The 17086-nt window shown below is 39.6% G+C and overlaps 1 protein-coding gene across 1 annotated transcript in view; it reads right to left on the reverse strand.

The window, feature by feature from the left end:
- Window positions 1-2248: 2248 nt before the first annotated feature.
- EIF3H (eukaryotic translation initiation factor 3 subunit H) overlaps window positions 2249-17086 on the reverse strand; it is a 124713-nt gene continuing 109875 nt past the window's right edge. Inside the window, exons 6-8 of the mRNA XM_032765276.2 lie at window positions 8476-8596; window positions 6627-6759; window positions 2249-2525 (exon numbers count right to left, since the gene is read on the reverse strand). Coding sequence (XP_032621167.1) covers window positions 2428-2525; window positions 6627-6759; window positions 8476-8596 — 352 coding nt within the window. The 3' untranslated portion in view covers window positions 2249-2427. The remainder of the gene's footprint in view (window positions 2526-6626; window positions 6760-8475; window positions 8597-17086) is intronic.

Raw genomic sequence — 17086 nt, forward strand, 5'->3', positions numbered from 1 at the left:
TTCTTTAACTCAAGGTCTTTGTATAGTAAACAGTACTCAGAATAATGTAGTACTGAAACAGGATACTTCATCAGATCTTTGATTTTAGATTAGTTTATACAACAAACAGTTAATGTAAAGATGCCCAAACTTTGCGTCAAGAAAGGCTGCGTAGGCAGTTTGCCAGGTGCCTGAGTACATAATTTGCATATAAATTTTTATATTATAACTACTATAGTTACGGCTAAAAAAAGGTTTTCATTCTAACACTGAATTTTCACATGCTCTTAACTTTCCAAAACCATCTCCTTTTGGGCTGACATTTTTCATGTTTGATCCCTATTTGAAGGTGAATTGTTCTGAAAAGTTTCAGCTAAATCTGTTTACCCTTTTAAGTTTTCTGCATATAAACCCCACCTACTGTTCCTGTTGTATAAAAAAATACTGAACACACATTGTGCTCTTATAAGGAAAACAACAGCTGAACTCAAACTTCATACTTGCTTGTTAAAGCACACTGAGATCCCAAATACATGCTTAGCTAAACTGGAGGGGCGAGGGTGGAAGGTTTAAGAGTTACCATATTTGAAAATATAGGATTGATTAAATAGAAGTTTCTGCTAAGCTGTCTTCTGTGAACACTCATGTGTGCACAGGTAGGTGTTTGGTTACAGGATTTTAAAAGATCAGCTGCTGAAGCAGGATAATGTCAGCTTGATTAACTGAAAAGATTTGGACCACAGAATGGAGGAGCTTTTAAGAGCAGCCAGTTTGCTTAGGTCAGTTTGCTTACTTACAGCACCTTTGTAGCGCCAAAAGCACATTAGACCCAGTAGCACTGAGTCAGACAAGGAGTCATTGTAGGTTGTTATCTGGACTGCACAGAGAGTTGAATATAGTGTAGTGAGTCAGGATAGGGTCTAAAACATGCCAGATGATTAGCTCTGCTCTAAAGTTGTGTATTTGTTCAATTTATACACTATCAAAAACTTCCCCATGGCACATGTCACTGTTACAAGACTAGCTGCATCTGTCCCTTTTGTGGTCCTGTTTGAGTCAGGACTCGTGCTTTTATCTATCCTGGGGTGGAATTCTGCAGTTCTCGCACTCTTAGACTGAGTTCCACCACACATAGGGCCGAATGAATTCTGGCACCTGCGGTTTTCCCCTTAAGGAGCTTGTGACCAGTATTATACACTGACACAACAGCCCTCTTCAAACCAAAGTACTGGTTGTTTTGCAATGGGAACAAAGCATTTTGAGAAAATGGATTTTAAAATAGTCTATACAAGTCTATCTTAAGAAAAGGCTGATGATAACCAAGCAAGTCTAACTTCTTCAGACACCCTCAGAGGAGTGTTTTGTATCTCAGCCTAGTTCTTCCAAACAACTCCTGCCTTTGTTGAGAAAGAGAGCATGCCTTTTTTAAACTCCCATAGTTTTTTTAGTCTTCTACATTCCGGGCCTTTAGCTGTTCTAAACAAAATTAGTTTTGCAGTTTGGCTGGGAAGAAGATAAAAGTTTTCAAAGGTAACAGTTTGGGCATTATCCCTTAACAAGTGTGAAGTGTTTGCTCTGGGATGGTTTATCTTGAGCCATTCTTCATTTTCTGACTGATTCTCTAGACAGCCCTATATTAAACTAAAACAATATATTCATACAGTCACATCCCAGTAACTAGGTGAACATGCAGCATTTGTAAATTATTACCAACCAGTTCCAAATCCATCAACATGTATGAAAAACTCCACAGAACTGAAATCCTCTATGGCTCTTTTTCTGCACAGCTTAAATCTAGCCAAACTGCAGGGAGCGCTTCACACCTCTGTGTAACAATTTGGATTAATCAGTGTTCGGATAATTGAGGTTTAACTATGATGCATTACAAGAAATTTATATATTCTGCTGGTGACGCCTATGACATTTTTGTGCCATGCAAGCTAAATGTGGTACTAGAAAGTCCAGAGAAGTTAAATGCAAAAACTACTGCTAATGTACAACATTATGATTGTAAATTCAAGCACTCAAGTCAGGAAATTCAAAAGGCTAAGATTTTTCCTGCAAAGTTAATTCAGCCATGTTGCACATACGAGGTATTTTTTATTCCTAGTTTCCAAGTTAAATACATGTATTATTGTTTGTTACAAATGAACATAGTAGGGCACACAACATGAGTTAATTAATATTGAGTGTTAAGAAAACCTTGAGGGAACACCATGGAAAATTCCAGTCTAATCTGGCCAACAAATAAGGAAATGCCAAACAAAAGTGTTAAAATCTGCTTTTATTTTTCTTAAGAAGAGAATTCTAGGCAAACCTGTGTGCCTTGGTTTCACAAGGTATTTTTCCAATATACAATGTTTTCAAAAGTGTTGTCAGAAGCATAAACTGAGAGTCAGGGCATCTTCTTTTGTTGGAGATTATATCAAATACCACATTTTTTTCTCTTTAGTTATTGTGCTCTTGAAGAGCCTGCGCCATGAAGAGTTTGCCCAGGTTCTGTGCAGTAAACTCCTTGATATTCTGGCAATAGGTATTAATCTGACCTGCCAACAGGAAAAAAACAAAAAACTCTGATTATAATTTAAAAATTCAAAGAACATTTATTATTAAAACATATCATTTATATAAGGTAAAGCAGCATCCTGCACAATGTTCTATGCTTAGAGATTTGAAAGAGTTTTTAAATACACAAACAGAGTTAGGAAGAAGAGTAAATCAAATAAGCAGAATGGATTAGTTAGTGTGCATTAAAATGAATTAATCACTCCTGTAAGCAGAATCCAATTTTAATTCTAAAGAAGTTGCATCACATGCAACTTCTGAAAAGACAGCTGAACGATATAAAGGATAAACAATTCATGGTGCTGTGCTGGATGCTTAACCACATCAATTAACTGAATTTAGAAGCCCTGAAAACACCGCAAGGCTAAATTTCAGTTTTATTCTTACCCATTTGCTGTCCCAGTTAAAAAAAGAATCATCATATATATTACACTATTAGTTTGAAAACTCTCCCATCTGACATTTAGTTGGCTGTGTTTTCACCAAATATTTCACTTTATGACCAATTTCAAAAATCCTCAGGCTATGAAGACTTGTCAGTGCTATACAGACCAAACATCTCCATAAAACCATTTTTATACAAGTGCTGCTACAAGTTATTTACCCTGTTAGTCGGGAATAGCAAAATAAAGCCAGTTTAATCAAAATTAAGGCCGTCTAGCAGACCAATACACTTTCAATTTAATGCTCTATTTAAAAGTTTTTAAATGCCTCAGAAACAAAACAGTTAAGTTTCATTCTTTATCTCCAAACTTAACTCCATATGAATTAAAGAAGTGGACGCTTTCAGTTCTTCCCCAACTATGCTAATGAGAACAAATGGAGAAAGTGTTTTGGCTGAAGGCTGTTTTTGCTTTGGAGTATAAATGTCTACACTACGGGATTATTCCAATTTTACATAAACCGGTTTTGTAAAACAGATTGTATAAAGTTGAATGCACGCAGCCACACTAAGCACATTAATTCGGTGGTGTGCGTCTGTGTACCGAGGCTAGCGTCGATTTCCGGAGCGTTGCACTGTTGGTAGCTATCCCATAGCTATCCCATAGTTCCTGCAGTCTCCCCTTGCCCATTGGAATTCTGGGTTGAGATCCCAATGCAAAAACAGTGTTGCTGATGATTCTGGGTAAATGTCGCCACTCAATCCTTCCTCTGAAAGCAATGGCAGACAATCATTTCGCGACCTTTTCCTCTGGATTGCCATGGCAGATACCATAGTATGGCAACCAGGGAGCCCGTTTTGCCTTCTGTCACTGTCACCATATGTGTACTGGATGCTGCTGACAGACGCGGTACTGCAGTGCTACACAGCAGCATTCATTTGCCTTTGCAAGGTAGCAGAGACGGTTACCATCCCTACTGCACCGTCTGCCATGCCATTGTAAATTGGCGATGAGATGATGCTTATCAGTCGTTCTGCGACGTCTGCTGCTGTCATGGATGCTCCTGGCTGGCCTCGCTGAGGTCGGCCGGGGGGCACTTGGACAAAAATGGAAATGACTCCCCGGGTCATTCCCTTCTTTATGTTTTGTCCAAAAATAGAGTCAGTCCTGCCTAGAATATGGGGCAAGTGTACTAGAGAACAGAGAGACAGCCCTGCATGTCAGAGCCCCAGAGATCTGCAGAAATGATGAGCTGCATGCCATTCCAGGGGTGCCTGCAAACCCCCCTGTTGCTCCTCTCTCCATCCCTCCTGGGCTAGTGACAGTGTCCCCATTTGTGTGAGTAATAAGAACGCAGATAAGAAACACTGACTTTTATGTGAGATAAAATGAGGGGAGGCAGCTCCAGCTGCTATGATAGTCCAGGCAGTACAGAATCTTTTCTTTAGACATGAACGGGGGGAGGGAGCCCTCATGGACTCAGCCTCCAGTTGCTATGATGGGATGGTACCAGCTGTTCTTACATCTGCCGGAATGACTGGGAGTCATTCGATTTTCCCAGGCGCCCCTGGCCGACCTCACCAAGGCCAGCCAGGAGCACTCACGGCTGATGATGACAATGGATAGCAGTACAACATGCACTGCCTGCACCGGAAGGGATGCTGTGTTCAGTGCTGCAGCCCCGTCACCAGCAGAGTGCAGTAGAACAGGGACTTAAAAAAGGCGAGAAACTTTTTTTCCTTTTCTTTGGGGGGGGGGGGGGGGGAAAGGGGTAAATTGACACACATTACCCTGAACACCGGGGAAATGTTTTTGACCCCTCCAGGCTTGGGAGCTAGCAAGAATGCAATGCTTTCGGAGACTGCAGGGACTGTGGGATGCTGGAGTCCCAGTACCTCCCTCCTCCTCCTGAGCGTCCATTTGATTTCTTTGCTTTCCATTGCTTGTCACACAGCACTGTGCTGTGGCCTCTGTTTATCATTAGCCTGGAGATTTTTTTGAAATGCTTTGGCACTTTGTCTTCTGGAATGGAGCTCTGATAGAACAGATTTGTCTCCCCATACAACGATCAGATCCAGTATCTCCCATACGGTCCATGCTGGAGCTCTTTTTGGATTTGGGACTGCATCGGCACCCGTGCTGATCAGAGTTCCACGCTAGGCAAACAGGATATGAAATTCAAAAGTTCGCGGGGCTTTTCCTGTCTACCTGGCCAGTGCATCCGAATTCAGATTGCTTTCCAGAGCGGTCACAATGGTGCACTGTGGGATACCGCCCGGAGGCCAATAGCATGGATTTGCGGCCACACTAACCCTAATCCGACATGGCAATACCGATTTCAGCGCTACTCCTCTTGTCGGGGAGGAGTACAGAAATCGATTTAAAGAGCCCTTTATACTGATATAAAGGGCCTTGTTGTGTGGACGGGTGTAGGATTAAATCGGTTTAATGCTGCTAAATTCGGTTTAAATGCATAGTGTAGACCAGGCCTAATTGTTTTCACTTTCCCTTCTTGTAGGAGACTGAGCCATAACCCACCATCATAAAAGCATGCACATAATTTCTCTGTTACATTTTGTAAAACTATGCTAGCATGTATTTTTCAAGTAGCATTGTGCTGCTAAGATTCATTATCCAAGACAAATTGTACCAAGACAACACTCAGAATTCTGAGACCTCAGAAGGATTAATAAACCAGGACACTTATTGTTTTAGAACTATACTAAAAAAGTGACTTATTGAAGTTTGTTTTTTTCCCCTCATTTGAATTGTTTCAAGCAACAAGGCTAAGGGCCAATTCTTTTAATTTTGTATTTGTGTGATCAGTTAGTTGCTCATTCCTTCCACTGCACCAGACTACACAGGGCTTTATTTTAATTTTCTCTCTCGCCTTCTGTATATGGTGTGCATAAAAACCTTCCAAATTACTTTCAAATGGCGTGAGAATGCAAAATATTAGGGAGCTAATACATCTGAGAGCCTTTCAAGTGAATGCCATCCAATTAGTGGCAACAGTTAACTGGCTCAACAAGCAGAAGAAACCCAAATATAAACCTCATCCTAAAATTAAGCAATTCTCTTTCTCATCATGTCTCCCACCCTAGAGCTCTTTTGCGGGGGGCGACAGGAAGACAGCTTGGGTTCTATGTTTCTGCTCCTGTGCTGCATCTCTGGTATCTGTCTTGCACGTCCTACCAAGCACAGGAAATGGGAGAGGAGCCGGAGTCAGATGTGGCAATCAGTGGCTGCACAAGAGGGGAGGCTGAATGCGTAGGGGAAGCCCATACTCTGTCTCCACTTCTTCAGTACCTTGGGGCTGGGAGAGAAAATGAAACTAGTCTTCACCTAGAGCTCCACCTGGCCAGATTTAATTCTCCCAGCTGTGAGAGAACTAGATCTGAAGAGGAGATAAAAGCGCATGATCCCCACAGCCACACAAATTTAAAGCTCTCCCCTACAAACTAGCTTTGGCTCTATTTCAGTCTAATACTGTGGTTACCTTTAAACTTAGGCTACACAATTTTTCATCAGCATTTGTTATATTTCTTAGGTATTTCCCTAGAGAGACCAAGCAAAGGGAAACAGTGCAAACGTTGAGATATCACATGACATCATATGTAAAGTGAAAGCAGGATATTAAGGGTAACAAATATATTTTTCCTGTGGCTACGAAATGAGAAAGATCTCCAGAACCATTACCTGCAATAAGCAGTGAATCCATTCTGGCAGGGGGCTGTAGAGGTTTGAACAGTTTGCTCATGTCCTCTTCAGGAAGTGGAGGCTCTCCTCGACTCTGTCGCTGTAAGTTTTCTTGCTGACGTCTCTGCTGGTACTGGAAACAATGCAACAAACAGAGATTGTCGTAGGATTCTTAACACAAGTATAACTGACTAAAGAGAAACTTCTCAAGTGCAGCCATCAAAGAAATTAAAAGAGTTACTTCACTCATATATGGATTTTATTTAATAAAACCTGTCCAATCCCCCAAAAGAACAAACTGAAGTTAACTACACTCAACATGCCTATGTATCAATAGAGGTTTCATAAAAAATATGTTTAACTTTACTTTTGAGTTGGGACTTTTGTAAGCAGAAAGATGTACTGTAACATTCTGTATTGGAAGGGGGTTAAAATCCATTTTTACTGAAGCTAAGTCAGCAGTATATTTGATAGAAAGATCAGCAGGGTGCAAAAGACTCAATTTTCTCGAACTTAGTCAACTGAGTAGCTAGAATTTAAGAGTATACAAGAAGCCAATTCCTTAAGTAATTTTGCAGCAGATAAAAAATAAATAAATACACATTCAGAAATTCCTAAATTCTACGTCAACACAATGTTGTTGCTATATGGTAGGGAAAAAGACCCCTTAATAATGTTCTCTTCAGCTGAAGAGTGAAAACCACAAATTAACGATACAGAGTTGGTTAAAACAAGTTATTGTCCATCAGTACATCTCAAGCTTTATTAGTTCTTTTATCAATTACAAGTGCTTGGGTCTGATGTTGCCATTTAGAAGTCAGTACTGTATGGGCCACTAGAAGGAAGAATTTAAGTAATTTGACTAGTTTATAAAAGATGTTTACAGCCTGCTCTTATAGTTCTTTCCTTTTCAATTCTATTTTTACAGTATTTTTAAATTAAGTGAAGCAAGACCATTTTTTCAGCCTTTAGCTGAATATTTTTGTTTTTACAAAAATGGTTCTTAAACTAAACCATTAAGAAATGTTACATTTATGTTTAAAGAGATGTAAAAATTTTAGAAGCCATTTAATGTATTTTGTATGGTACCATACATATAAAAATGTATGTTGGGATTAGCTAGATATATGCAGATAGTAAAAGGCATAAACTTTAATCTGTATCTTGCTCACTTAAACTCATAGCAAATATATTTAAATCTGAAGGCAAAAAGACACACAGGATATTTTAATCATCAGTTTGATACATCAGAGGTACCTGAATGAATTTCAGTATGCTATCAGGTATGAAATGTTGTCAATCAACAATTTTTCAGCAGCAATGACAAATCTGGTCTTCAGGCCACATTAATGAAGAAAAGGTTAAACATTCATACATCTGTATGTGAGGAAGTTATATTACATTGCACCATCCACTTCTCAGCAGCTGGTTTCTTGTTTCTTATCAAAATTGCTTGCTCTTAATCACAATTGCTCCATTTTTTAAATGAATCCACTACTAAAGCAATTAAAGTTAGTAAAGAAGTGAGGTGTAACACCCTGAAAGCTACTTCACTCGGATTTTCCAAATAAATGCCCCTTTGCATTATTCACATAACTTTGGCAAAAGTGAATACAGTGTGTCATCTGATGTTACCATCTCTCTGTTTTAAGTAGGCAGATGTTTGTGGCAAAGAGTTTCAAATAATGCACAGAAAGGTAGCTTTCTGAACAAACCTCTATATGTAGCAGCTGACATGCAGGGAGCTTCTAAAGTGTAGTTTGAATGGTATTAAATGTAACCTTAAATGATGCTTCACCCTCCTTTTGTGGGAAAAAAAACTTTCATTCAGCTTCTCTCAGCTACCAACCTGGTGTTTCTGCTGCTGCTGCTTGCTTGTGTTCCTCAGGTAAGTGTTGTATTTAACTATATCCTGGCTCATTTCATCCACTCTGTCCATCAGCAATTGCAGGGTCTTCCCCAAGTGATTACTGAAATACAAACGTAATTTCTTACTGATAAAGTTAACCATAAAAATATTTTAAATTCAAATGCATTACAAAAAAGTCACTTGACCACTGTTCTTGCCCAATAGTACAGCTAGTTAGTTTCGTTGTATAAATTGATAGTAACATGGTATGCATTTACTGAAAACCATTTATTGTTTAAGGACAGTTCTACTAGAATGTCTGCCACTTACCGACCAATGTGTTTCAACGTTTTTCTTTAAAAAAAATTGGAGAGAGAAAGTTACTGCTAGTGAAAGTCCAGGCCCAGTATAACCATACACCTATCTAGGTAGTTGGCTTCCATCACCATAATATCTAAGAGTCCATGGTCTTAGCTTTCTGAACATCTATACTTAGCAGCTAATAGGGAGCTTTAGAGGGAGTGGTGGTTTCAGTCAGGTACAGTGTGCAAGCAGAAAGAAGGTGTGGGAAGACTCCCTTACTTTGCTCCATAAAGCCATTTCCTAACCTCAATCACTTGCAATTTCCAGATCCAGGCCAAATGTATCCAAAACAGTGTGATGGATTTGTGGTGTGCACCCCTAAACAGTTCCAATATAATGACTATGTTCCATATCCTTGGTTTAAAGTCACTGTTAGCCATATGCAATCTTCCTAGGTCTCTTGATAGATCAGTTAAATATTCTTCAAAGCTTCATAAAATTAACTAGGCTACCAAGCCTACTTGGAAGTTTTGAAGATATCACTTGCCCTTTAGTCACTGGCAGACGGAGTTGCTCCCAGTCAGGACAATTCAACATTCCATACCGCAGGCCATATGGAAACAGCAAGGCTGGGTGGGTCCAACTTAGGTTAGGTGATCAGCAAGCTTGTCCAGACAAATGCAGTCTGTTTAAGAATCTTTTACCACTTTTTTTTCTGGCAATTTATGTTCAATATTTTACAGGGAAATTGAATTTTCAAGATATCACAGTAGGGCAAGATGGTTTTCACCCAGGAGTTCAGAAGGAACTCAAATATGAAATTGCAGAACCACTAACTGTAATTTGAAACCTACTGCTGAAACAAACCTCTGTATCTGATAACTGGAAGGCAACGAATGTAACAACAGTTTTTAAAAAGGGCTCCAGAGGTGATCCAGGCAATTACAGGACAGTATGCCTAACTTTATTGCTGGGCAAACTGGTAGAAACTATAGTAAAGGACAGAACGATTAGATGCATAGATGAATGTAACATGTTGGGGGAAGAGTCAACACAACTTGTAAAAGGAAATCATGCCTCACCAATGCATCAGAATTCTTTGAGGGTGTCAACAAGCAGGTGGATAAGCATGACCCAGTTGACAGAGTACTCGGATTTCCAGAAAGCCTTGACAAAAGTCCCTCACCAACTCTTAAGGGAACTAAGTAAACCAAGGGTAGGAATAAGTGGTCAGTTTTTCACAATGAAGAGAGGTAAACAGTGGGATCCCCCAAGGATACATACTTTGACCTGTGCTGTTCAACATCCTCAAATGATCTGGATAGTTTCAAGATCGTAGTGTGCTTTGGACTTAACTAAGATGTACAGGCAGATCTCACAAAACTGGGTCACTGGGCAACAAAGTGACAGATGAAATTCAACCTTGACAGGTCAAACTAATGCACGTAACTACATTATGTGTAGTTCTCAATTAGTTGTTACTATTCAAGAAAGATCGAGGAGTCATTGAGGACAGTTCTCTAAAAACGTCAGCTCAATGCACAGCAGTGGTCAACAAGGCTAACAGAATGTTAGGAACTATTAGGAAAAGGATAAAAAATGTAGAAAATATCATATGACTATGTAAATACATGGTGCAGCCACACAATGTATTTAATATTGTGTCCATTTCTGTTTACCCCATTTCAAAAAACAGAACTGGAAAGCTTCAGAGAAGGTCAATGAAGGTGATCAAGGGTATGGTATGGCTTCCATATGAGGATACTAAAAAATATTAGCGTTATTCAGATGAGAAAAGAGACAATTAAAGAGGGATATGACAGGTCTATAAAATGACTGTTGTGGAAAAGATGAATACAGAAGTGTTATTTAACTTTTCCCTCAATACCAAAAACAGAGGTCACCGGATTAAATTAACAGACAGCAGGTTTAATACCAACAAGAGGAAGCACTTTTTCACACAACACACAATTATCTTGTAGAACTCGTTGCCATGGGATATTGTGATGGCCAAAAGTATATCTAGATTCAAGAAATAACTAGATAAGTTCATGGAGGATAGGTCCATCAGTGGCTATTAGCCAAGATGGTTAGGGATGCAACTCCATGCTCTGGGTGTCCCTGAACCTCTGACTGAGGGAAGCTGGGGGGGAAGACTGGGGTAGATCTCTCCATAACTGCTATGTTCTGTATACTCCCCCTGAAGCTGTGGTACTCACCACTGTTGGAGACAAGATATGAGGCTAGATGGACCAGTATGGCCATTCTTATGTTCTTAAGCAAATTAACTTTTTTCACAAAAAAAACTTTTAGTATGGTATTTATGGTGACAACATTCATACCAAATAGGAGTGTGGGGGAAGGGATATCGCTGCTCTGTGTTTTACTTCTTTGACTGATTGGAAGCAGGGCTTGCTGCCTTCAGAGGGAGCAGTGCTAAGCCATACTTGGCTCCAGGCCAGTTAGTCACACAGACTCCATTTTTCTTTTCTCTACTGAAATACATTATTACTAGTTTTTAGTTAGCTACCCTGTTTTGTGTACTTCTACATCAGACTCATATAGCCACTACTCATCTAGACTGTCCATATGATTATTTCCCTCAATCTTTTACAAGGCATTCTCTCTACACTCTTCACTTGTCTAAAGGTTCTTTATGTGCTGTATGTACTCCAACTGGAAACCACCAGCAGATAGGACAGTGGCATAAATCAAAGGGACTAGTATGTAGTTTACCCCCGCATCCCTCTCAACACACAAACGTAGTCTTTAAAACTGTAAATTGCTCCTACAAAAGCCAGGAAATACAGAGTTACAGCTTAAAGCAGCTTGTGAACCAAGCACAGCATGGTATATGCTTAGAAAGTAGCTAAGGGAGCTCATCATTGTCTCTAAATATTGGACCTGCTATTTGACAATTCACTCTAAGCAGAGTCTCCTGTTCACCCCACCGTTTATTTTCTACTCAAGTTTAAAAATCTCTTGGGGGTGGGGGCAAGAAGAGGGGATAAAAGCTTCAACTGCACAGCAGCAACAAAGGTTTTTCTATAATTATTTCTGAACCTCCTGCTTTGTTTTTTGTTTTGGGGTTTGTTTGGTTTTTGAGCATTTTAACTGTGTGATATTAGAACTGTGGAATACTGCCATGACCATGGGTGTGTGTATTTTCCACTTTTTACAGAGTTTATATTACCCAGAGTGTTCGCACTGGATATTATCAGAAGCAAGTGCATATGTGTACATGCACACTAATGGCCTTGTAGGGCATGTGGGTATCACAAATACATAATTATTATACAGATAGCGTCCACATGAAATATAGCTAGTCACAGAGAATGATTTTATGTGAATCTCTCTGGGGCCAGTTCAGTTTAGCAGAATACTGAAACAGGGAGTTATTGTTAGAAGTTGTAGTAATATGGAGTTTGCTTTCATTGCCAGGGAAACTAAAAGCTGAAAACCGATAACTTAAACAGATGTGGACTGAGACATGAAGTGATAAGTATGCTCCAACTATAGGACCAATTTTTCCATAGTTATCTCACACATCTTACGCCAATTCTTGCTCCTAACTCCTTGGGGAAAAAAAAAAAGGACCAACAAGAACTGATTTTTGAGAGTGTAAATGTACATACACACACATCTCTGAAGCATGTCTATGAAGCAAATTAAATAAAAGCTTGTTGTACAAACCCTGACAGGAATCCATATTTAATAAAATACAAATATAACACGTGGTAAAACAAAGTTAGTGATATTGTTTCAGTCACCCTCTACAACCAAAGAATGTAAAGCTCCATGTCACTCAGCTGGTATGGTGAAGTAAATCCATGCAGATAAAGGGGAGTTTGTTAAACACTTAAAACTTATTTGTCAGGTCCAAATGTCAGGCAAAGGTGACATATCATCTAAGGAAAGACATCTGTGGAAGAGGCTCACTTTTGCATAAAAATTTAGCCTTCTGCACAGTCTCAATCTCTGCAGAGAAAATTTAGTAATAAAGACACTTATTTAGAAGATGCTATTCCCTTCCATAGGACAAATAGCTATAACAATTCACTGCAGTCAGAATGGATTGCCCAATTAATTTTTTCCCCTTCGAATAAAGATCAGGGACAGAGTGGCAAGACTGTGTATAAGAAAAATTATGTGGCAGTTGCACTGTTTGGGAAGGGTCAACCAGTTTCTCTGCAGCCACTCTTCCTCCTTGCTCCACTAAGGAACTACATCCCCTTCAACAACATTCCCCTCTTCCTGTGGTGGATAACTCTGTGTGATCAATATGGTGATAGAAAACCCAGTTACTGTACTTAGATTTGGGGGTTGGAGGTGCTGAGGGAGCACTTTTGCAGACTGATGTGGTAACAGCCTTTAAAATGGGCACAGGACTAGGAGCCAGGAGACTTGAGTTCTATATTCTCAGTTCTGTGCCTTTGGACAACAAACTTACGCGGTCTCTGCCTTTTGATTCTATAAGGAAGATCTGATCCACCACTTACCCAACAGAGACTATTTGTGAATATCAGTCACAGACTAATTGCGTGTCCAACTGTATTTTTACCCTACTAAGTACATGGCAACCAGAAGCATATTGTGGGACAGACCCCCCCGCCAACTCCTACAGCTGCAAGGCATCCTGACACTGGAGGTCACGCTTAGCACATCCCTGTGTGTTTGTACAAAATATGGTGGCCTGACTGTCTGTTACAAGTTGGGTCACTTTTGGGGATATGCCTCTTAAGAGCCTTAATATTTTCAGAACACCCCCACTCCAGAACACGAATATGCGAGGGAAGGTTTTACGAGGAAAGACCAAGTTCCTTGGGTGTGAAATTCCTTGGCAGAGGCTCTTGACTCCAAGCTAGACATAACTGCCATCACTACAGTTTGGATGGAAGGTGCTTGGAAAGCCATGACTACTGCCAAGCATTTCACAAAGACACAGCAGATGCCAAATCAAAAACCAACACATGAAATTGGAAGTGCTATTTCCCCATGACAAACACAAGATATTTCTTATAGGCACTGGAAATATCTCTGTGTGCATGTTAATGTCCAAAAGGATCAGAGCACAGAGTCAGTTGCCTTCCTCTAGAAACATGTCTCCCACAGTAAATCTTTCCTTTATCTAACATACAAGAAGTCAGATTAGATGGTCACAGTGAGCCATTCTGGCCTTATATATGAATCTATGAGTAATACTGATACAGGTCACTGATATCTAGGATGAGTCAGAGCTCTCTTGTCTTTCTGAATACCAGGTAGTTCTCTTCATAGTGTTAGAGGTTTGAAAGGTCTCTTTGCCAGGAGGAGTTTGATTCCCTGAAGTATCTTTTCCTGATAAGGAACTCAACACCATTCTTTGCTGGGATGGGGTTTGCATGTGTATAGTCTGCAGGTTTTCTGAAACCTGTGCTTGTAGTCCCTCTAAACAAGGCTCAGGACTTGTGTCAGAGATGACCAAGGGCTACCTGGGTAAGAGTAGGAACATTTGGGGCCAAGAGAAGGTTCTGACAGCCTGAATACAAAGTAAATGCTGGCTTATGATGTGGTGATTTTTCCTTTTGGCTCTTGTGAAAGGGGTATTATGGACAGGCATGTGGCAAAGAGAATTCAGGTATACCTTGACTTTCTGAACACAATGAGGCCTCTGCCAGCTCCCCAAAGAAATTCTCTCTGGTGTAAAGGCAAATCCTCAAGCTTTTCCTGCCCCACGACGGAAACCACAACATCGCCATTACAGAAGATTGGATAAGTCTGACCCTCAAGGAGTACATATTTCTTTTACGCAGATTAAGGCACAGGCAGCTGTGTAAAGCATATATTGTAACCTCCACCAGCTGGCTGAAAATAGCTGCAAAGGAATGGCAACCTTTTTGGATGAGGTTACTTGGCCTAGGTATCCATCGTGCCACCTCTAGATTCCTGGACATGTTTCAACACAAGACCTGCTGCTTGGACAGTTTCTGGAGAAATGTTAGATCCTCCCATGAGAAGTCATAATCTCATTCTGCTGTAGTGAACGTATCTTATCTGAACAGTAGTTTTCCAGCTCCTCCAACTCCAAACAATCCTTCATCCCCTTTACCTTCAGCTTGACTCTCCCCCAAATTATCTAGGCAAGGGCATCAATTCTGGGCTGCAAGTATTTCAAAAAATCCCTCCACTCCAAATGTGCTGAGTGTGCCAATTACTCCCAGCCTGCGAGAAGATGGCCTGCATCAGGACAACCTTGAATGAAAATGGAAGAATTAGTGCCATGAGAGGCAAAAGCACAGCTCCTACAGGCTTTTGCTGATCATGGTCAAGAGGGAACTCACTGGCAGGTTCCAGAGGCAGTACGTCAGCTCAGATGGCAGCTAAAAAACCAGTATGGGTCTGGCTCACACACTGCCCTTATGGGCCAAAGAAACCTTTAAGAACTTGGAGCCAGTTTGGTATTGGGAAGCCCAGACTAGGAAGTGAGAATCCTGGCAGCTCGTTGTGATGGAATGCAATTCTGTCACACTGGTTTCTACAGAAAAAGAAGGATTATATATTGAAACCATCACACAATAGTCGATACATCCCATCTTCTACACCACAAAATAATTCTTCATTTTCTTCATCAGCCCAGTAATCTAAACCTGTGATAAAATTATAATCAGCTTTTCTTATACTATTGTCCAGGGATATTTTGCCAAAAAATAATATTTACAACAGATAAATGCTAGAAATCGTTAACTCACTTCTAACCTACCACAAAAATTACTAAATCAAAAAAATTATTTTTTAGACTCTATTGTATACTCTGTTGAAAAGCCCTAGAGATTTTATTATAGGAAATTACAGATTCATTTTTAAATTTTAAACCAAATAAAATCAGAATTTTAAGACTTTTTAAACAATTGTACTGGAATCGGATGGCTACTATAATGGGAAATGAAAATGAAAACCTAAGAGAGATCAAGAGAGAGTTGAAGCAAGGTTGTATAAGGTCACTGACGTTATTCAACATTTATAGTGACTGATGAAATTAATACCGTCTTGTGTTTCTTTGATTAAGAGGAATGGAAAATGAACAACTAACACTCACTATGAAGATGACAAAGCTATTGGATGATTCAGAAGAAGGTCTGAGGAAGTTAGTGGAGATTATATATGAATATGACAAAGATGGTTTAGAGTGGAATGTGGACAAGACAAAAACTACAGTGGTTTGCAGGGATCACAGGAAAAGAGGCAAGATTTCAGTAAATGACAAGCCATTTAGTGAGTGAGACATTAGTGTTACTTGCGAAGCATCATTACAGAAAATAGAAGATTAGACATTGAAGTCAGCACCTGAATAGCAGAACAAATGATATTCTGGAAGATTAAACATCTGATGAGAAGGGACATAAATCTGAAGACTAAATTCCAACTCTGAAAAACAGACTTACAGGTGTGAAACATGGACATTCAAACAAATCGATAATAAAGAAACTGCAATCCTTCAAATTATGGTGTTATAAAAGAATTTAGAAAAAATATGGACAGATTGTGTAACCAACAAAAAAAGTATTGGAGATTATGGGAACTCGGTAAACACTAATTAGAGATCTTCTGAAAGAAAGATTCAATTTGCAGGGCACATTAGAGGTTCAGCAGGCAATGCATGTTTACAGATACTGGAATGGAAAGTTGATGTCAGAAGACGAAAAGGCAGAAAAAGATCATGGATCGATAATATGGTACCCTAGGTGGATGAAAAGGACTATTCACCCACAAAGAGATTAGCAGAGGATCATATGGAATGGGCTGCCATGGTTGCAAACTTTCAGTAATAGAGATGCCACAGAAGAGAGAAGACAACCTGACACCGGGCTCTCAAACTCTCAGCAAACCTAATGCTGCTTTTTAGCAAAATGGATACCATCAACACCAGGCTTAGTAAAGTCAATTGTAATTGAAATCTCTTTTCAAGCACTATATTCTTGTTTAGGAATGTTAATCATTTTTAACTGCATATTATTGGCTCAGCAGAACAGATGTGCTTTAATTTTTAATAAAATCATTCATATATATATTATATTTGACAAAAACAATGAAGCCAAAGATATTGTTCTATTCTGAGATCTGTTTGGCAAATTTTGTAGGCGCTGAGCATTAGCTGGATCTACAAAGTGAAGAAACACACACTAACTACAACGTTTACTAGGTACACGTTGAGTATGTAAATTATTTATTCTCTGAATTTAAACACTGTTTTTAGCAAGTAGTTTTTGCCTTACTCAAAGCAGGACAGGAGGGATAAAATTTTGGCTCCATTAGAGTCAATGGCAAAACT

The sequence above is a fragment of the Chelonoidis abingdonii genome, chromosome 2, assembly GCF_003597395.2.
Source record: "Chelonoidis abingdonii isolate Lonesome George chromosome 2, CheloAbing_2.0, whole genome shotgun sequence".
NCBI classification, from domain to species: domain Eukaryota; kingdom Metazoa; phylum Chordata; order Testudines; family Testudinidae; genus Chelonoidis; species Chelonoidis abingdonii.